At 40.9% G+C, this 22,156-nt stretch overlaps 1 protein-coding gene across 1 annotated transcript; it reads left to right on the top strand.

The window, feature by feature from the left end:
* Positions 1-419: 419 nt before the first annotated feature.
* Positions 420-1,490, top strand: LOC145963681 (uncharacterized). The gene has a single exon (XM_083085804.1). It carries the CDS (start codon positions 420-422, stop codon positions 1,488-1,490), a length of 1,071 nt encoding a protein of 356 aa, XP_082941930.1.
* The last annotated feature ends 20,666 nt before the right edge of the window (positions 1,491-22,156 follow it).

The following is a 22,156-nucleotide window of genomic DNA, read 5'->3' on the forward strand; positions in this document are numbered from 1 at the left end:
TTATTGTAATGGAGTATTATAAAAATATAATAATACATATAATATGTATAAACGTACGATACATTTATTGGTTATGTTTTGATTGAAACTGAATCAATTTCAAATTTTTTTGATCTTTATAATATTTTTCTAGCGAAGACGGTTCACAATGGCAACCTACAAAGCACTCAAGAATTTGCAGCAAACATTTTTGTGGTGGAGAAAAGTCAATGGATCCTCGCAACCCTGCCTACGTACCAAACATTTTTAATTCAAAGGATTCTACAAAAGAAAAAATTGGAGAGAAAATTATAGATAGATATAAGCGTCATAAGAGAAGATCAGAGTCATCTTCTCAAAACAACAGTATTTGCAGTGTTGATGATATTGGTCTTGACTGTTCATTGTCGCAAGAATCACCAACAACATCAGTGCAAATAATGGCAAATAATGCGCAAAAAGATAAATGGACTCAAACCCCAGACTTTCATGTTGATGAATGCAACTTCAAATTTTCTTCTTCTTTTGAGTATATTGATGGAATGTCAAATGTTAGTACGGAAGCAATCATTCCCCATAAGATAACACTCGGTTATATTAATCCTAAAATTGATCGAGCCACTGGAATTTCAAATAATTATGATGATCTGAAAGGTTTTCATGGTTATGACGAAAGAATCACTGAAGATCACTTGAAGAAAATAACCGGTGTGTCAAAGAAGGTCTTTGAATTATTTTTAGGAATATTGGATGTGTCAAGCAACGTTCAAGTCAAAAAAGAAAACAGATTATTAATATTCTTAATAAAAATGAAACAGGGAATACCATTTCATGCAATCTCAGTCTATTTTTGCATAAATCCATCAACAGTATCAAGAATATTTGAAGAAGTTCTTTTACAATTATCATCTGCAACTAAAAATTATATTTTTTGGCCTGATAAAGAAATTATTCAAGATACCATGCCAATTGCTTTCAAGATTCATTATTCTGATTGTCGGTGCATAATAGATTGTACTGAATTTAAAATTGAACAACCATCAACTGTAGAAATGAGAGTGTACACATACTCTCAGTACAAATCAGCATACACTTTTAAGATCTTAATAGCCATAAGTCCAAATGGAAGTATTATATTTATATCAAAGTGTTATGGAGGGAAAACCAGTGATACTTTTATAACAACTGATTGTGGTTTAGTGAATCTCTTACAACCAGGTGATATTGTACTGGCTGATAAAGGTTTCCCCGGTATAAAAACATCTGTGGAAGACAAAAATGCTATTGTTGTTATTCCTCCATTTCGACATGATGGCCATTTAACTGAAGAAGAACTTCTTGAAACTAATAGTATTGCAAGTGTTCGAATACATGTGGAACGAACCATTCAAAGAGTGAAAATTTATAATATATTGCATAAAATAAACACATCATTATTTCCTTATGTTGACAATATTGTGCATATGTGTTGCATTATGGCCAATTTGCAAGCACCTATCATAAACAACTGATGAAATAAAACAGTGATGTGAAAAGTATAAACTTTATTAACAATAAAAAATGTGATATTTTTTAAAATACAAAATTATTTCGTAATCTAATTATGTACTTACATAACGTGTAATTACCATGAATAAACAATTGAATATATAATGCTTATAAGCCATAAAAAGGGATTAAATGTTTAATATAATATTTAAAATAGAACATTTCTAATTTAAGAATAGTCTTTTTTAAAAATTCTTCATCTCTTTTAACTGTTAAGTGTAAAGATTCATTATTTTTGCTAAAAATATACATATCACATACATTAAAACCAGTGCAGTATAAACCTATTTGAATTTGAGTATAATACTCATGTGATTTTTTCAACTGTAAACATGCCTCTTCTTCAGTAAAAATAATGTATGACACATTAATACTTTTTATACAACCATTTTCAATTTCAACAATAGGTTTATTTGCACATGTGATTGGACTTTTTATTTCCAGTGTACGGACTAGTTTACCATTTTCCACACAAATACCATCAAGGCTACAACACAACCAAGGCTGTTTGTAATGTAGTATTAAGCCACAGTCATACACAGCTACTGAAGTTAATCTTTCAAAAGCTTTGCGAGCCACTGGTTCATTTCTTAATCCATAATGGACATTCCGTAGAGCTTGTGAGCCAGTGAGATCCTTTTTTTGTAACATTTTTTGGGCAAGCTCTTTAAAATCTTTTCTCCTAGTTTTTACACTATGGCTTCGAGTAGCAGATATTTTAATGCTCCTTTCTATAAACCAAGTATCACTTCCAGACTGTTCCATAGTAGTATCACAAATATTTATCATGTCATTTTTGTTAACACACACATTATTTTCATAAAAAATTTGTTCATAAATTATATTGAAATTTAGATTATTCGTATAAATTTTAAACTTTTTTTGATTTTCAAAAACAACATCAATTATTTGATTGCATTGAGTACTTTGCAAACTAACAACTACCTTACCTAGTATTTCATTTATTAAACTATTAACAAATCTTTGGCTCTCTGTTCTATTGGCAGACTTAACTAAATTGTATAACGAACAAGGAAAATTGCTTTTACTCAGTTTCTACACCTTGCTTTTCTTTTCTCTAGGGATCGACCTTTCAGTGTTGTGTCTTTGTTACCGTTGTTACGTCCAGACCCTGGAATGGATGGGCCGTATGGAAGGTCGCAACTTACTTACCCCGTGACACACTTTATTCGGGCGTGTGTATGGATCGGGTCGAACGAATGTGAAGGGCCTGACACAGGTCAGCGACCGAAGGTCTCTATAACGCTGCGTTTTAAGCCTATTCGTTCGATGGTCCCTTTTCGATAAAGGAATTTAATCCTTATTACGCGGGATGGGACCTAGTGCGATCTCAGGATTTAGGGAAGAGAACGGGTTAAATAATTAAATTATACATTAAATTAAAAGTACATATATTATGCAAAAATAAAGAAAGAAAAATACATCTTAGCAGTTGTAGCTATGGGTGAGTAGGTATCTGCGTGTGTGTGTATATATTCTCGCGGGTGTTACAATCGTTCGGAGGTCATCAATCAGAATATACTGGGAAGAATTTACGTTAAGAATTAAATTCTGACTGGTTAATACAATATACATATAATTAATATAATGTAAGAAATGAAGCAAAATGAAAAAGTGAATGTGTAAATAAAAAAAAAAGGATGAATAACTCTTACTAATTAAGGGAGGTATAGAATTCGTCGGTTGCGGATAAGTGTGTGTGTAAGTTACAGGAAGTGGGGGGTTATGTACAAATTTATTGGGTGAGGGAAAAAGCGAAGGGTCAGAGTTCTTCAATCCTAGCTGTGGAAGGAGGAAACCTCCTCCAGAGGGCTTGGATAGGGACAGCTAAAGGGAGGTGATAACCCGGGAGGTACCAGGGGATGACGGAATTGGAAGGGGCGGTGGTTATGTGATTCAGTAGGTCTTGGTGGTTAACTCGGCCTGGGCCCACGCAGAATGTTCCTTCAGGTACGGGGAGATCGAAGAAGGGGAACTGAGATAAGAAATAATTTAGAGAATCGGGATGGGGAGATTCAGGTGTTTCGTTGGTGAGGATGTTCCGACGGGGAATCGGGAGGGAAGTCGAAATCGGGGGAATCTTGTTCAAGGTCGGGAAGATCTCTCGCGAAATCTCCTAGAGCCTCGCTGAATTCAGAAAACTCTGAGGAGGTGGAAGGGGAAGGAGGGTCTGAGTCGAGGGTGATGACAGGTATGGGAGGAGTACGCTCCCGGACAGGAGGTGAGGGCGAACGAGGGGGTTCGGGAGAAGGCAAAGGAGAGGGTTGGAATACAAGGGTTGATGAAGTAGCTGGGGAAGGAGAAAATTCTGGTGGGGTCAGGGTAGGAGATCTGGGGGGTGAACCAGGCGACGGCGCGGGGCCTGGAACAGGTGTATCGGGGAAGGTCGAGGAATGCCCTGGGGACGAGATTGGAGAATAATTCGGAATACGGGGTGAGGAAGAGGGGTTAGGTGTGTGTGTGTTAGTGTCGAGTTTTTTACTGCTAACGGGCGCGTCAATATTATCTAAGGTATCGCCATTAATAGGTTTAGGTAAAGATTGAGCCTGTATCCGTCTGTTCCGCCGATTCCGCCACCGCAACGCTGCCCGCCGTTTACCGGTGGGAGGCACTAATAATAATTTTGACGCTGAATATCTTACTGATTTAATGTTAGACTAGCTATTATAAAATATATCACTGTTGTCATTGGGAAAAGATGGATAAGCCTTAGGCAAAATAATAGTTCGTTCTGAAAGATTTTACTCTTAAGTTTAAATTGGTCATACAAATAAAGAGATAGTTGAGTAATAAATAGAAGGGGAATGAAATGAATTAACGTGACTCTAAAATGGTTTCAAATAAAGGTTTGAAATTTAGGAGAAATTCGGTTTAGGATTTGTTCGCGAATCGCCTTGCGGAGATTCCCGGCGAACGAGGGATTGTTCGCGAATCGCCTTGCGGAGATTCCCGGCGAACGAGGGATTGTTCGCGAATCGCCTTGCGGAGATTCCCGGCGAACGAGGAATGGTTCACGAATCGCCTTGCGGAGATTCCCGGCGAACGAGGGATTGTTCGCGAATCGCCTTGCGGAGATTCCCGGCGAACGAGGGAGAGACGAGGAGGATGATTAGGAAGAGGAAAGAGACAAGAAGTAATTAAACGATTATTAAATTGTCGAAATTTATCTTCTATAGATTAGAGGAAAAATCAAGGCTCATTCCCAATGACAGTTGGTTAACACGAGAGAAGGGAATTGAACTGTTAACGATAGATTACTATTGATGGTTACTATGGAATTTTAACTGATCGGGAGTATTATTGATTAAATTCTTATTACCTTAAAGATCTGTAACTCAACTCTTTAATTACTTAAAGATCGTTTCTCAATCGAATGGGAAGGAGAAATAAGGACTGAGAGAGGATTTAGACTTACTACTTATTGAGAGCGTTGATATATATATATAATTATATATATAACGATTTAGTCAAGGCGAGTCTCTAGTCGCGGTCGGAGAGGCTCCAATGCTGGAGAACAGGTGACCTGGTTGATGTTGGACTCTGTTCACTTCGTGCACTTCGCGTTTCCTTTTTTCAGTTAATCTAACTCGCGAAAGCTAAGACTCAGACGCTCAAACTGCGGAAGAAGTACTGGCAACTGCAGGAGAATTTTTTGAGTACGGAAAGACTGTGTCTCGCGTCTTGCGCTCGAGTTTTTAAAGTCATTGCTCCTCCTCTTTTCTGGATAGTGGGAATCCCTTTTGGGCGAATGAGATAATTTCAGTTGCTCCCCTTCTTAAGAACAAGGAGGCTGATTTTGGAGGGAAAGGCGGTTCTACGATTGTAATAGGCTGCCCCTTTGGTTCCAAATTTTGGCTCTATCCAGCAGAGAGTGGGAGCTTAGCGGACAGATTTTATGACTTGCGAGAGTCTTTTCGCGTTTCGGTTAGCGCTTAAGGGTGGCCAGGCGAATTGTTTAGTTTCCCTTTTTGATTACTAGCTTAAGATTCTGCAGCCCTGGAGGGTTTCTATTTTCATAGCTCCACGTGTGGAGCGCTATAAAAATTTTATTGCGGTTCTGGTTCCGATTTAAAATTTCTAAGTTTCAACGACTGACCATCCTTAGCTCTAGTTTTTCTTGTATATTTTTGCTTCGAGTCTCTCGATCTCAGATATCCGCTGCAAGGGTTAGATATACATATGTTTATAGTTGGTGCGATTCTTAAGAAGGATCGCTTTGTTACTAGAGTTCCGATGGTTCTAACGGACGTCCCAACTGTAAACATGTGCGAGTTCGATTTTATTACAGTTCTTTATTTTAGTGGAAATTTTCTATTTATAATAACATGCTGTCCGCGTAGTCTAGACTCATTTATTACTTTTCGTTTCCTTGATTTGGATATCGCCGAGAGTTACCCGCGCACATGGTTATCGTATAGTTTTTATATAGCTTCAAAGAAAGAAAAGAATCACGATGTCCATCGGACGTAACACCGTGTTGGTGCTGTTAAATAAAAATTTTTTTTTTGCAGTGATTGTTGTAGGTAAGTTGAGGTACTGTGTATCGTTCTATTATTGTCCTGGTGTGTGTTTTTGTAATATTATCGTCTAGCATAATTTAAGGTTTTGATAACGACCCTGAAATTTGTGTGCTTTTTTATATCAAGGTTATTATATACCGTGTTGACACTGCTGGATCGTTTTTTTTTTTTTCTCTCTCGTCATACCGAATAGGATACCGTAAAGTCCCGTTATGTCTGGTCGGTGAAATAGCGATCGTATAATATTTATTTTTGTTTCTTTGCCGTTTTGAGAGGGGGTCACCTGCCGTTCGATTACCGTTCTGACTGTTATTTATAATTAAAATTCACGTACTTTCCGTTAGTTTCCGTTATTTCGACGGTCTTGTGTGGTTTTTTTTTTTTTACCGCTAGCAGCTCGTACTTCTAGCCTCTTAGGGGGCAGAATAATATTATCTTTGAAATAATATTTGGAAAGCAAGGTTATTCTCCGAATCTGTACGACCGTGCCTTTTGTTAACCAATAATAATAACGAGAGAGTTCTGTTTTGATTTCTTATATTCTCTTCCTTCTTTTCACGCGTTTCGCTTTGGTAATACCGGGTTATTCGGGTGAAATTTCGTTCGTTGTTAACTTCTTTCGTTCCTTTCTTTTATTTAATTATATACGTCAATTTTTTTTTCCTTTTCCTTTTTTTTCTTTTTCTTTCTTTGCTTATTTATCTTTTTATTTTATTATATATATAAATATTTTTTTTTTCCTTTTCTTTTTTTGGAGCCTCTCGTTATTCATATGAGGAAGGATAGCGATCCCCATCAGTGGATAACTAATTTGAATATTGGACAGGCGCGTCGACATTTAGCGGATAGAGGGTTGAGTGTCCAGGGAATATTGCCAGTTTTGCGCGCGCGACTCCTCCGATACGAAAGAAACGTGAACGGGGAAGGAGAGGAAGACGAGGACGCGATGTCGCTAGAAGAGAGGGGAGACGCGGGCGCACGAGACCTCTTGGGGGAGGGCGCTGCGACTGACCCGAAAAGCCCCTTGTTACTAGGGGGACCAGAAATAAAAGTGGATGAGGTCGCGGGGAGAGCTACCGATTACCGTCCAACTCAGCGCGCACATACGGCCGCCCAACCGACTAATTCTCGTCCGGGACGAGCGTCTACCGCGGAGGCCTACAACTTAATGCGGAAATGGAATCTGCATTTCTCGGGAAAGCGGGGTAGTGATGCCGAAGCCTTTTTACTACGGATCAAAGAAGCCCGCGCGATAGTGCCGATCACCGATGCCGATCTTTTTAAGTGTCTGCCCTTATTTTTGTCGGAAGTCGCGTTATACTGGGTTCGACTGGAGAGCGAAAACTGGCGGAATTGGAATGACTTCGAGACAGCGTGGAGAGCGCGATTCGGGGATCCGGATTATCAATACGCGCTACGCGACGAAATATTTCGACGTACGCAGGGGGAGCACGAAACTGCGGTAGACTATTTGACTTGCCTACGGGCACTACTTAGTCGGATGACACCTCCCTGGCCGTTAGAAGAGCAATTAAATTTCGCGCATCGAAACATGTTACCGCGCATGCAAATAGCAATCCGACGCCAGGAGTTCAGAGATTTCGCTACTCTAGAGTACCTAGCTACACGCATAGAACGAAGCTTCCTGGCCGAAAAGAATTACCGACCCCCGTTACCGCCGGAACAGTCGATCTTCCCGGATTTAGCCTACCACGCGCCGAAAGGAAAAGCCAAGAATACCGCTACCGTTGCTACCGCTACCGCTAAAAAGAAGGAAAAGAAGAAGCCGGCCAAAACCCCAACCGCGAATACCGCGCAGAAGGACACCGCGGCCGCTACCGTTACCGAACCCTCAACGAGTGCTACCGTAATCCCTACCGCTAGTACATCAGATACCGTAAAGTGCTGGAATTGCGATAAGACCGGACATCGAGCCCGCGGATGCACGGAACCGCGACGGAAATATTGTTACCGATGTGGGAAGCGCGACTTTACAGTACAGACCTGCCCTACCTGTTCGGGAAACGCAAACCGGAGCCAGTAGACAGGGTCCCTACGACTCCGAGCCCAGAAAGCGAGGCCCTGGTTACCGTACAAGATACCGTAGGGGACGATACACTACTCCACTCGTATGTTACATTAGAAAGAGAGGAGTTGCCGCCGCTGCGGTTCGTTAAAATCAAAATACAAGAATACACTCTCGCGGCCCTTGTGGACTCGGGGTCCAATCGAACCTTACTGGGCCGTGAAGGAATAAAAATTATCCGCGCGTTGGGAATAAACACCGAGAGAGACAGGGGGAGACAGATACGAACAGCGAATGGACAGATCGCCAACATCAAGGAGGAAGCTAGGATACCGATAGAATTAGAAGAGCAGTGTCGTGAAATTACCGTAGCCCTGTTACCGAATTTAGCGGTGCCGTGTATTTTAGGATTGGATTTCTTGACGAAATTCGGGATAATACTAGATTTGGACGCCAGCGAATGGTGTTTTGCCAGAGCACCACACAAGAGATACCGTCTTGTTACCGAGGAAGATTCACGCGAAACCTCTTATTGCGGGCTATCGGAATTAACACCCGCGCAAGAAAGAATATTGGAAAATTTTTACGGACGTTACCGAAATCATCGAAGGACCCAGGAGTTACCGAGCTTACCGAACATAAGATAGACGTAGGTACCAGCCCACCAATAAAGCAACGTTGTTATTTAGTATCGCCTAAAGTCCAGGAAGCTATACGAGCGGAAACCGACAAAATGCTTCAAGCAGGAATAATAGAGCCGTCGTTTAGCGAGTGGTCGAACCCCATTGTGATGGTGAAAAAACCAAATGGAAAGTACCGCTTTTGCTTGGATTTTCGAAAGGTCAATGGCGTATCGAAAAAAGACGCATACCCGCTACCAAATATGAACGGGATCCTCGACAAATTGCGTTCGGCTCGTTACATCTCGACAATTGATTTGAGTCAAGCTTATTTCCAGATACCTTTAGCCAAAGAGAGTCGGGAGATTACCGCGTTTAGCGTTCCCGGAAAGGGACTATATCATTTTACGCGAATGCCATACGGGCTTACGGGAGCACCGGCAACTTTTCAAAGGTTGCTAGACCGCCTAATAGGACCGGAAATGGAGCCACACGCGTTCGCATATTTGGACGATTTCGTGATAGTTACACCGACATTCGAAGAACATATGGCTTGGCTCAATAAAGTGCTGGATAAAATCACTACCGCCGGACTGACCGTCAATCCGGACAAGTGCGAATTTTGCCGTTCTCAAGTGCGATATTTGGGATTTATAATACAGAAAGAAGGGCTAACGGTGGATCCCGAAAAGACACAGCCGATCTTGGAATACCTGCACCGCGAAATATTAAACAATTGCGGCGGTTTTTAGGCATGTCCTCATGGTACCGCAGATTTATCCCGCAGTTCGCGACCCTTAGTGAGCCATTGACGCGGCTTCTGAAGAAAGGCAAGCGCTGGGAGTGGGGGGATGATCAGGGTCGCGCCTTTGAACAAATAAGGGACCACTTAGTTACCGCACCGACATTGGCATGCCCGAATTTCGAGATACCGTTTGTTCTGCATACCGATGCCAGTTCCGTGGGGTTAGGCGCGGTATTGACGCAGATCGTTGAGGACGAGGAAAGAGTAATAGCCTTTGCAAGTCGAGCTTTATCAGACCCCGAAACAAGATATTCCGTTACCGAACAAGAATGTTTAGCAGTTGTCTGGGCAATACAGAAATTTAGACCCTATTTAGAAGGATACCGTTTTACCGTCATTACCGACCATAGTAGCTTACGTTGGCTACACAACTTGAAGAACCCCACAGGAAGACTCGCGAGGTGGGCGTTAGAGTTGTTAGAGTATGATTACGAGGTAATTCACAGAAAGGGTGCCTTACACCATGTGCCTGATGCGCTTTCCCGAATGTTCGAAACAGATAGTACCGAAGATACCGTCCTGGCCGCGACAAATTCCGCGCACGTGACTACCGCTATAGATACCGTGGATTTGGCGAACACTACCGACGAGTGGTACCGAAGGAGATATAAGGATGTAATAGCGACTCCGGAGAAATACACGCAATGGAAGGTGATAGAAGGGCGACTATATTTTCTGAGACCGAAACGCGTAGTTTCCGAGATAGTAGAAGATTTAGACCGTTGGAAGTTGGTGATACCGCAGGAATACCGTAGGGAGGTTTTGAGGGAATCGCACGATATGCCGCAGGCAGGCCACTTGGGTACCGAAAAGACCTATCAGCGTGTTGCCGTTTCCTATTTCTGGCCGAATCTGTTTCGCGATGTTGCCAGTTATATCCGACAATGCGACTTATGTCAGCGGACGAAGGTCGAGCAAGCGAGTCCCGCGGGTCTCATGGGACGTCGCATTGCGGACGGACCCTGGACTGCCATAGCTGCCGATATTATAGGCCCGTTACCGCGCAGTAAGGCTGGATTCCAGTACCTCCTGGTCATCCAGGATCTCTTTACGAAATGGGTGGAATGCAAAACCCTAAGAGCCGCGACAGGTCCAAAGATTACCGAGGCGTTAGAGGATCTGGTGATATTCCGATGGGGCGCCCCGAAGTTCCTGCTGACAGACAACGGGACTGAGTTCGTCAATAAAGTGATGAAGGCATTCGCCGAGACCCGACAGATTACGCACACTACCGTGCCCCCATACCACCCACAGGCTAACCCCGTTGAACGCGTAAACCGAATTCTAAAGACGATGATTATCGCATTTATCGAAAAAGACCATCGGGAGTGGGACGAACACATCTCCGATTTTCGTTTCGCGTATAATACAGCCTGTCACTCATCGTTGGGAGCGTCTCCCGCCTTTTTGAATCTCGGACGCGAATTGGAGCCAGTACATTCATTGGGTAAGCGCAGCCGGGGGGTTACCGAAATTGAACCGGGGGATACCGTGAAATGGGCGGACCGAATGAAGAAGATATAAGCTCTAAGGGAATGGGTTCTCGAGAGTTTAGACCGAGCCTACGAGAGGCAGGCCTCGCGATATAATTTGCGTAGACGGAACCGTACTTTTAAAGTAGGAGATCTGGTCCTAAAGCGTCAACACATTTTATCGTCGGCGGCTCACAATATAGCCGCCAAGCTCGCACACAAATTTCAGGGCCCGTTTAAGATAGTGCGGGTGATCTCTCCAGTGATATACGAGTTGGAACAGCTGGATGGGTCGCCCGCCGGGAAGATCCATATACAGGATCTGAAACCATATAACCTTCCTGATACCGACACTTAGATGCCGAAAAACATCATGGATGGAAGAGCGATGCGGAGGATCTGGCGGGAGTTCTGGTCGCGTCACCGGTCCGTCTGGGAGCACATCGAGTTCCACGATGAAGGCTTCTGGACGGACCTCGAGGACGTGGCCGGGCAGGTCCGGAGGGCCCGCTGGACCACCGAGGGAGCCGTGGTGCGGGAGTGGCCGTCAACGCGGGACGCCCCGGCCCAAGCAACACCCGAAGAGGGGGTGGCCCGGGCCACTCAGACGAGCCCTCCCGAGCCGACCGGGAAGTCCCCGACGCGACCCGCGCCGCGGGAGCGAGCCACATCGCCCAGGGACACCGCCGGATCTGGGCCGCACCGGCTTCGCCCCGGATCACCCGCTGAGCGCCCCCCGCGACATGGACCGTGCGGTGTCGGGTGTTGGAACTGCGGTTCCCCCCGACATCCGTACGCGGAGTGCCCCCTGCCCCGTACTGGCAGCTTTTGTTACGGGTGCGGGCAACAGGGGGTCACGCTGCGGGGCTGCGGGCGTTGCGGTGGCGCCTACCGGCGCGCGACGCCCTACACCGCGGAACGGGGCCCTAGGGCGCCGCGACCTCCACCACCGGCGCGCGACGACTCGCCCCTGAGGGGTGGATGGCCATGGGAGCGAGATGTGGGAGAGGAGTGGACTGATGGCACCGCTCCACCCTGAGAAGATTTTTTTTGTTTCTTTTTCGTTTGTTTTCTTTTGTTTTTTTTTTCTTTCCCGTTTTTGGTTACCGTTCCTTAGGAAGTACTGTTTTTGTTTAGCATATGTAAACGGGCCCCAGGGGGGCCCAAATAAAAAGGATCGGTCGGGACCTCCGAGTTCGTTTTGTACCCCTTACCGTCCCATAACCCTGAACCTCCTTCCACTCGCCGAGAGCAGAAATTCCCGGGCGTGTGGGGATATCGCGAGGGACGTCGCGAGACCCAGGGAGGCGGTGATGAACGGTCAAGGCGACATACCAGGGAGAACCCGAGGGGAAGGTAAGTCCACTCCGTAGTAAAAGACTGTTCCCTGAAGCTGCCTGAGCGATGGTCGCCGGTGTGCCGGGACCTGGAGCCCCTCGGCACCCATCTGGGAGGGGGGAGTTGTGACGTGGCGCCTTTTGCGCTCCGTCACAGTGACCCTGCCGGGGGGAGGTAGCGTACGGAGAGTCGTTCTTCGCACTTGAGGGGGGCCCCTTATCCGATCTCGCGATATATCTTTGTATAGATTTCTGTGTCTGAAATTTAATTTTAAGCGAGCAGAGCGCGGCAATCTGAGCGAGCGGATAATAAGTGATGTACAGCAAGATCCCGGAGGGTGGAGTTACCGAAGAAAGGAAGAGGAGAGACTCGGACCGATGCCTCCACTCCAAAGAAAGGTCACGTATCGAGATCCCGCTCCGCCGCTATCCATAGGTAATCGTTGTATTAATATCCGCTACTTTTAGAGAAACCACGACGGGGAAACCCGGACGAGGGAAGATCAACTCTCTCCCAGGCTGCAGACTGAGGAGAGGAGATACATCCGGAGACGGACGAGGATACGGCCTGGCCAGCCCAAGACGTCCGATCTACCGAGAAAATACAAACGTCCAGGATACCGTCGACAGTGGATTTTGGCTCCTATCGAAGGGCAACCCGCAATACAGCAGGACGAAATTTAAGAGGGCGGAGAATATCGACCCCTTCTTATCGAAAATCGACAGGATGCGCGGAAAATCGGCGCGGGACTCGAGGGCCTTGCGGAGCATTTATCACAAGTCACTGTTCGACGAGCTATAATAGCAGAAGGACGACTCTCCATTCCGGCTACCGTATTGAGAGCACGACCGCAGCGAGCACATAGCGAGGACACGGACACCGGAGAAACTGTAAGCCGTCGCTCAGGTAGCCGTAGAGATATTCCCGGATACAGCTGGCGTCATACCGTTTCTTGATACCGTCGCGAGGCGACGGTGAACGCGTTACCGAATTGTTGCAGAAAGCCTGCGTGCTTTTCTCGCGTTTCGTTGCCGGACGCCAGCTGGGCCCCGGGTATCGCGGATTTGTCCCTCTCAGGGGATTCGTCGCCGACAGTCACTATACCGTATCGCTAATGCCATACCGTACCGTATCGTATCGTTTCGTTCCGTATCTCGTTATATCATTGCGTGGAGCGTCGAATTGTGAATATTAATAGAGTCACGAGATTCCGACACTATCGTATTGCGTAAAGAAGAGCGGGGTTTGCGTGAGATCGTTCTTCGCGAGTGCGAGTGCCGTATATCCAAAATCCACTCTGCAAGAATTGAATAATTCGCGAAATTCCTGTTTAAAATTTACGTCCGTTACCGTCCGTGTTGTTTGAAATTGCGTGAGGGTTGAATTTGTTTTCGCCGAGAGCGAAAGGTCGGGAAGATACCGGATAATATTGCGAGATAATATTTGTGCCCGCTGACGTGGAATTACCGTTACTTAGAACCGTCGTTACATCCGATTTTTCTGCGAATTACTTGTAGACTTTACTCATCGCGGTCCGTGAAATTATATTCGATCTCGGAATTATCTGTTAGTCGCGCGTATCATATGTCTTCGTTCCCGTATAGATAATAATCGATTTTCGTATCTTTCTTATAACTCTGATGTTTCTTTCTTTCGAAATTTATATTATCGATTTCGTTACTTGCGTATCCTCTGTATGTAATCTTTGCTATTTTCTCCGTACCGTTAACCTTTTCTACTGTATTCATATCGTCTTTGTCGTATACTTTGTTATAAACTTTGTCCATATACTATAATTGTTAAATATATTTATAATAATAATTGAAGGAGTGTCGATCATTTCTCTCTCCCGGAAGTTATTTAGTGCTCTCTCTCTAACCTACAAAGAATCCTGCCCCTCTGTCATTTACTGAGCTCTGGGTTACCGAACCCTTCCGTTACCGTAACGATATCGTGGCGCGGGAGACCGCGCCTGGCGCCCAATACCGCTTTCCTTGTGAGAGCTGTGAGATACCGTACGCTACCGTATTTTGAGATACCGTTTTTTTTTGTAAATCAACTAATTTCCCTACCGGCCAAATTTGCACGCCGTCTCCTCCGGATCGGCGTTCCCGAGGCGGACAAAGGCGTTGCAAACTCGCTTTCCGGTATTGGAGCTATAATTGGTTACCATACGAAAAAAATTCTCTTCGTTGGTGTCCGCAATAAATATTGTGCGATATGTGATATGGCAGAGCGAAAAGGTATCGAACCAAGAGCTCACAAATGCTATAAAAATTTTAATCGCGACGCAAGCTCCACAAGCATGGAGAGCGATGTTATCGCGGAAGGATTTAAATGTAGCCTCAAAATGCATGGGCTAATCTATAAAACAGTTATTGCTGATGGAGACAGTAGTGTTTATCAGATTATTCTTGATAACAGACCATATTATGAACAGATGATAACAGTAAAAAAAATAGAATGCACAAATCATTTGCTTCGCAATTTATGCAAAAAGCTGAAAACTGTGGCAGAGATAACTAGCCAAAAATACAAAGGCAGCGTGGCTTTGTACAATTGCGAAACGTTGTAAAAAACAACATTTTGAATATCCGAAAAGAGATAGAAAAGACAGCCGAACTGCGAAGAAAACAAGAACAAACACCTCAACACAGTAAGGCTATGGAATTACAAAAAGATATATTAAACATTCCTAGCCATGTTTTTGGCGAACATAAGCGATGCGAAGCACGCGGTCGTACATGCAAAGAAAATGCTAATGAAACAAAACAAAATTATACCATCTCTCAAATTATATGGTCTATATCAAAGAATAGATAGCGCTATCATATATCTTAGCGGTTATTCCGACAGCTTGTTGCTAAATTTCACCAATAATCCTGTAGAATCGTTTAACTCGATAATCTGCAAAGAAATTGATGAAAAGCGCATTAATTTTGGCAAACGAGGCTCTTACAATGCTCGAATTGCGGGAGCAGTTGTGCAATACAATACGCAGCAAGTCCTTACAGAATTGCATCAAAGCATGCGTAAAACTGTTCCGCCTCTCGTTGAGAATCTGGAAAAGCGACGACAAATAAAAGTTGCGAAAACCAAAGAATCTCGAGAAACACACGAAAGGCAAAAAAAATTTAAATCAGAGTCAGGAGTGGATCGTCATTACGGTCCACAATCACAAAAGCCGGATCTTCCATCCAATATATTGGAACAACTTCGGCAAAACCATTTCGAAAAATTGTCCGAAAATGCTATAAACTGGCAGAAAATTGAACTCAATACAAGAGACCAAAGTGCATCAGAATTATGGTTATCATTGAGACGAGAAATGTTGACAGCATCCAATTTTGGAACAGTATGTCGCATGAGACCGACAACGTCTTGCGCGGCGACAGTAAAAGCAATATTATATCCTCCGTTCATTGATAACGCAGCCATATAATATGGCCGTGACAATGAAAAAATAGCAAGGAAAGAATTGGCCTTACAATTAAACAAAGAAGTGAAACCTTGCGGACTATTTATCGATACTGAAAATCCATGCTTGGGTGCTTCCCCTGACGGACTTATTGATGAAAATGGTCTGGTGGAAATTAAATGTCCTCTGTCGGCTGAAAATTTAACAGCAGAAGAAGCCATTCAGACATTGCCTTCTTTAAAAAATATATTTGATAAAAAAATCCAGATAAATTGAATCGGAATCATCGATATTATTATCAAATTCAAGGTCAGTTAAATATAACACAGCGAGAATATGTATTTTCGCTATTTGGACTCCAAAAAGCATGAAAATATTGCACATTAATAGACAATATTTTTTGGAGAAATCAAATGCTGCCTTTCTTAACACGCTTCTATAATGAATGCATGCTTCCAGAAATTTTGGACAGTCATCATAATAGGCATATGCCTATCAGAAATCCAAGATATATTATAGAAGCTAAAGAAGCAGCAGCAAAAAAGATAGCTAGTCGAATAAATATACGAAGTTTAATAGAAAGCAAAAATGGCATGAAAGATAGCAAACGATTCAGACCGAACGTTTCGTCAATAGAAGCAGCAGTGACTACTGCTACTGTTTTGAGTAAAGATGATGATGACTGCATTATCATAAGTTACTCGAAAAACAAACGAGATATAACTGAAGACGATATGGTAAGACAAAGAAAATTCTTAAATGAGACGTTTGCTTCTCTCTCTGTGGTAAAGAATAATGTCTTGCCTATAAAAAGTCAATTAAATGATGAATCGTTGGATTTATTTTTGCGCATCATAAGAGAAACTTCTTGTTTCGAAACATAAAGTGTGTTATATTTAGAATATCCTCACATGATTGTAGCTAGTCATAGTAACAAAAGCTTACAAATAATTGGAGGGAATTGTAGTAATCACTGGAGATGTATTTTCTTTGATGGCATCAAACTTCATGTGTATGATAGTCTACCCGGCTGTACATACGATAAATTGGTAGCTAAAGAAAAAAATTATATACATCTTCGTTATCCGAGAGTAAACTTAGATGACATAATTTTTGAAAAAGTTCAAACTCAACCTGATGGAATATGTTGTGGAATTTATGCTGCAGCTTTTGCCACGTCTATAGCCTTAGGAGGCAATCATTGCAAAGAGAAATATTCTACAGATGTAAAATGTATGAGAGAACATTTCTATAAAATTTTAAAAAGCAATAAACTTGCCTTTTCCAAATTAAAGTGTTATAATTTAACAAAAAGATCTATATATATATATATATATATATATATATATATATATATGTTTGGGAATAGTATTTTAGCGGGACCAAAAAAATTATTTAAATTTCTTAATATACATAACTTAACATTTGTCTACATACGTGTACATTAAATCAATATATCTAATGTATATAGTATAAAGAAAGTTATTGCAGAAAAAAGCTTTAATATATGTAAAGTATTATATCGGTACCATTTTTAATAAGTAGATATATTAATATATATATTAATAGGATCATAGAAAGACTTGTATTTACGTTTAGTCCGTTTTTATTTCAAGACTATCTTAAATAATGTCTAAAGATGCTAATACGGCTTTGTGATTGAAATTGGTGACGCTATCTGTAATGTGCATAATTATCAATTTTTTTACATCGATATATTTTAAAAGAAATATATACATAAATTTATTAAAAATATTTATATTTTTATTTAATTTATATTTTTGTATTTTTATTTATCTTTATAATTTTATTTTTCTTATTTAATATTATGTAAATCAAAAATAAAATGCACACAATAGTATTGATTTTATGATTGTATCGTTGCTAGTTGAACACTTATCGATTGTGAATACTTTCCATTTAGCACCGACGAGATACTGTTAAAGACCGACAACCCTGGGTAAATTTTCGTGACCACCAAGTGTGCCCGGTGGGTCCAGAGATAATAGAAGATTGATGATATAACCGTTTTGATTATATTGAAGACAATTACAAGAATTATTTAAATCATACGAGTATTTTAGGTCATTCAGCTATTGTTTTATTATCGAAAATGTATAAATCTTTTATGTACCTGTTTAAAAAATGACAAATTATGTATCAAATCATTATTTTATTATCGAAAATGTAAAGATTTTGTTACCTACAGCAGCACTTTGCACGTTTTTTTCTGGTCACGCTAAATCCCATAAGACCATCAGTCTTTAATAGTATCTCGTCGGTTCATTTAGTGACACAAGTCGACACAAACCTCATTCTGCCTTATTTCAACATCAATGAATAAGAAAGATAGAATAATGTTTATACCAACTGTTGTTAAATGGAAAACACTTTGTGCTATGTTACTAATTGTAAAGTAAATTATTTTACAAATATATGATGATATGAGATATATATACAATTAATTGCACTCATATATCATATGTCATACTTATATGTCATATGTCTATAATTGCAGTTAATATGCAAAAGATTATGTCAATGTTCTTTAATTATTGTAAAATGTGTTTTCTGATACATTTTGTAACAAAATTTCATATATTGGTATATATGAGATATTGTTAGAAACTATCAGAGAGTATCAGAGAGAGAGAGAAGAGAGAGAGAGAGAGAGAGAGAGAAAGAGAGAGAGAGAGAGAGAGTACATTTCAAAATAATTGAAGAGCATTGCATTATCAGCTATTTACATTAACTGCAACCATAGATATACAGAGAGACAACATGAATCGTATTGAAAAAGAGAGAGGAAATATTTCTGTCCCAATATAAATCACTCTCTTCCTCTCTCTCTCTCTCCCCCCCCTAATTGATGAATATCATAAACAGAAGAAAAATACTGAAAGTACCTCTAGATATATAAGTTATATAATGCGACAAGATTATGATCTACTTTACCCTAATTGTTTGACATGTGTATTAAATAGTAAAGTAGAGTTATTAAATTAGTTTAATTATTTTTTATTCAGCTCAAATACACTACTCGATAAGAGTATCAAACGATCGATGTAAACTGAATCTGTGACCAAAGCAAAATATGCTCTTCAAAATGAGTATTCTTTTTCTTTGTTTTTTCGCTCTACCATTGCACGTAAAAAAGTTTTAATGCAACCGTAGAATCTCATGTCAAATAATCACAACATTCTTATACATTGTGAAAATGTTTGATTGTAATTGAACAATTTGTTATGCCCTCAAAGCGTATCGCATATTTGCATAGATGTATAATGTATATACATAAAAAAATTAACTAATCACATGTCGAATATACAGGGTGAGCCATTTTAATTAACGCACGCAATTATTTCGGAAACAAAGCATTTTAGAGAAAAATGTTTCAGACAAAAGTTTTATGGTTTCGAGGGGGCCATAAGATGGTATCATTGGTTTGACAGTGAAGAGTCATTTGAAGGTCACGTGAAGGTCACTTCAATTTTTTTAAATGGAACACCCTATATATTTTTGCACACTCTTGTAGCTTATTTCGAGAGCTTTCCAAAACACTATAATTAAGTACCTTTTCGTTAAGTACTTTTTGAGTTATGAGGCTTGAAATAATTTCTTAATTTTACATAAACCGTAAAATATCTTGTAAAATATTCATTTTTCGATTATCTTACCTTAATACTTTTACGTACAAAATAATGAGAGGAATCAATTGGTGTAAAGAAAACACATAGTTGTTTTTAAGAAAAAATATGGAATTGTTAATTGCAAATTACATATTTTTTCTTCAAAACAACTATGTGTTTTCTTTAGACCAATTGATTCCTCTCATTATTTTGTACGTAAAAGTATTAAGGTAAGATAATCGAAAAATGAATATTTTACAAGATATTTTACGGTTTATGTAAAATTAAGAAATTATTTCAAGCCTCATAACTCAAAAAGTACTTAACGAAAAGGTACTTAATTATAGTGTTTTGGAAAGCTCTCGAGATAAGCTACAAGAGTGTGCAAAAATATATAGGGTGTTCCATTTAAAAAAATTGAAGTGACCTTCATGTGACCTTCAAATGACTCTTCGGTGTAAAACCAATGATACCATCTTATGGCCCCCTCGAAACCATAAAACTTTTGTCTGAAACATTTTTCTCTAAAATGCTTTGTTTCCGAAATAATTGCGTGCGTTAATTAAAATGGCTCACCCTGTATAAGATATCATTGTTATTTTCTTTGTATTAAATATATAATTGATCAATTTTTCTGTGTATATGCATTATGCATCTATGCAAATTTATCTTAATATGTTCTTATTTAAAAAGAAATTTTAGTAATATCATAAAGTATATATTTATAAGCAGCTCAAGGAATTGATAGTGATAATAATTAATAATTCGCAATATAATATAATTCAAATTCTAGATTTTCAGAATGTAATAAATTTTAATTAATTGTAAAAATGGACCAAAAATGATGAATGCATTATTCTTAAAGTGTATAGAGAATATTAAAGTATATTTTAATAATATTAATATATATATATATATATATATATATATATATTATTATGTATGCTTTTTTTATGCTTTAAAATGTAATTATTTAATATTGAAATATTAAATTCACAATCAAATATTTAATGTCGACAATAGACAACTAATTATATTTAAAAAATGTAACATGTTTTCAAATAATTTATGTATATAAATAAATATATTGTTACGCCCGCGGCGAGGACTTCGATTAATATCGAAGACGCGCGTTAAGGAAATCGGCCGCTCACGAGACGCGCGAAATAAATAGACACTTTCAGGGATAACAAGGAACTTTAATAGGAACGCACGCGAGCAACAGATTAATTATACAACGGAACGGTGACACAATTTTCGCACGTAAGCGGGAACGCGTCCGTCTAGCTTGACAGCTGACTCCGGACTTCGTTTGACATCTGAATCCACAATATCCCAGAGACGATCTTCTCTTTTGCCGCAACGAGCGGACGTACGACGCGGCACCGGAACACGAAGCAGGAACGTAACACTTCCCCCTCCGTTCCAAAAAATTGTCGTCCCGACAATCGACTAATAATGGATTGACCGCTATCCAAATGTTGACTCCAGGGTGCCCCAACGACTTCCTGCTCTACCCTGAGCTGCTGCCACAGGTTACCGAGCGCCGCTGTACTTGGTCTCAATCAACTTCCTCAGGATACAGCCAAATCCCACCAGGGAAGTAGACGGTCTCTTGCTCTACCCTGAGCTACTGCCACAAGTTACCGAGCGCCGTCAATTTTGCTCCCCAACAACTGCGCAATTCCAAAGATGCCGACGTCCTCATTCGAATAATCGTCTCTCCCCGGGATAGGGGAGGGGTAATTGCCGTGGACCCATCGTCCACAGGGAACTCCCCAAATCCCTGCCTCGGCATTTGCCCTCCGGCCCGCGGGAAAACCACGGCTCAAAAAAACCGCGGGCGAGGCAGACTTCTGAGACAAAGAAGTACTTTTCATGGTCCAGATGTCTTCTTCCTCAAAGGTCGTTCATAACACAAATATTTCTGAAAAAGAAAACAATCAAACGAACATCAAAATCACAAAAGAAAATTCTCGGGTTCCAAGTTCCTAATTAAAAATCTTTTTTCTAAAAAATACGGAGCCAATCTATCTGCATGAACAACCTTATATCGATGTTTGTTAGATTTCTGTATCCTGAAAACAACATCACTAAGCTTCGTAATTACCCTATAAGGACCCTCCCAATCTTTCTGTAACTTAGGAGTCCTACCTTTAATTCTTCGTGGATTGAAAAACCAAACCTCCTGACCCTCCTTAAAATGCAACTGTCTAGCCTTTTCATCATAACGAGCCTTGGCTCGAAGGGAATGAACATTTAAACTTTGCCTTACATTTTCATGGATTCCCTCTAATTTATGTCTAAGTTCCTGTACGAAACTTCCAAAAGAATTAACTCTTTCGTTCCCTGGAAGAACACCTCTAATTAAATCTAAAGGTAACCTTAGATCCTTCCCGAAATATAATTCTGCAGGGGAATATCCTGTGGCCTAATGCCTCGAAGATCGATAAGCTAAAAGATACAAGGCGACCCATTTATCCCAATCTCTCTGATTCAAAGAAACAAACTTGGCCAAATATTCTAAGATTGTTCGATGATGTCTTTCGACCTGCCCATCCGATTGAGGATGTAAAGCAGTAGTTCTAGTTTTCTTGATCCCCAATAAGGATAAAGTCTCTCGGAAAAGTCCCGATTCAAAATTCCTCCCCTGATCGGTATGAACTTCCAAAGGAATTCCGAAACGAGAAACTATTTGCTCTACAAAAACTTCCGCTACAACTTTAGCTCTAATACTTTTGAGCGGCAGAGCTTCAACCCATTTAGAGAAACAATCTATA

This window comes from Camponotus vicinus, unplaced genomic scaffold (assembly GCF_025532165.1).
Source record: "Camponotus vicinus isolate PSW18456_S1 unplaced genomic scaffold, iyCamVici1.0 SCAF_13, whole genome shotgun sequence".
Lineage (NCBI taxonomy): Eukaryota > Metazoa > Arthropoda > Insecta > Hymenoptera > Formicidae > Camponotus > Camponotus vicinus.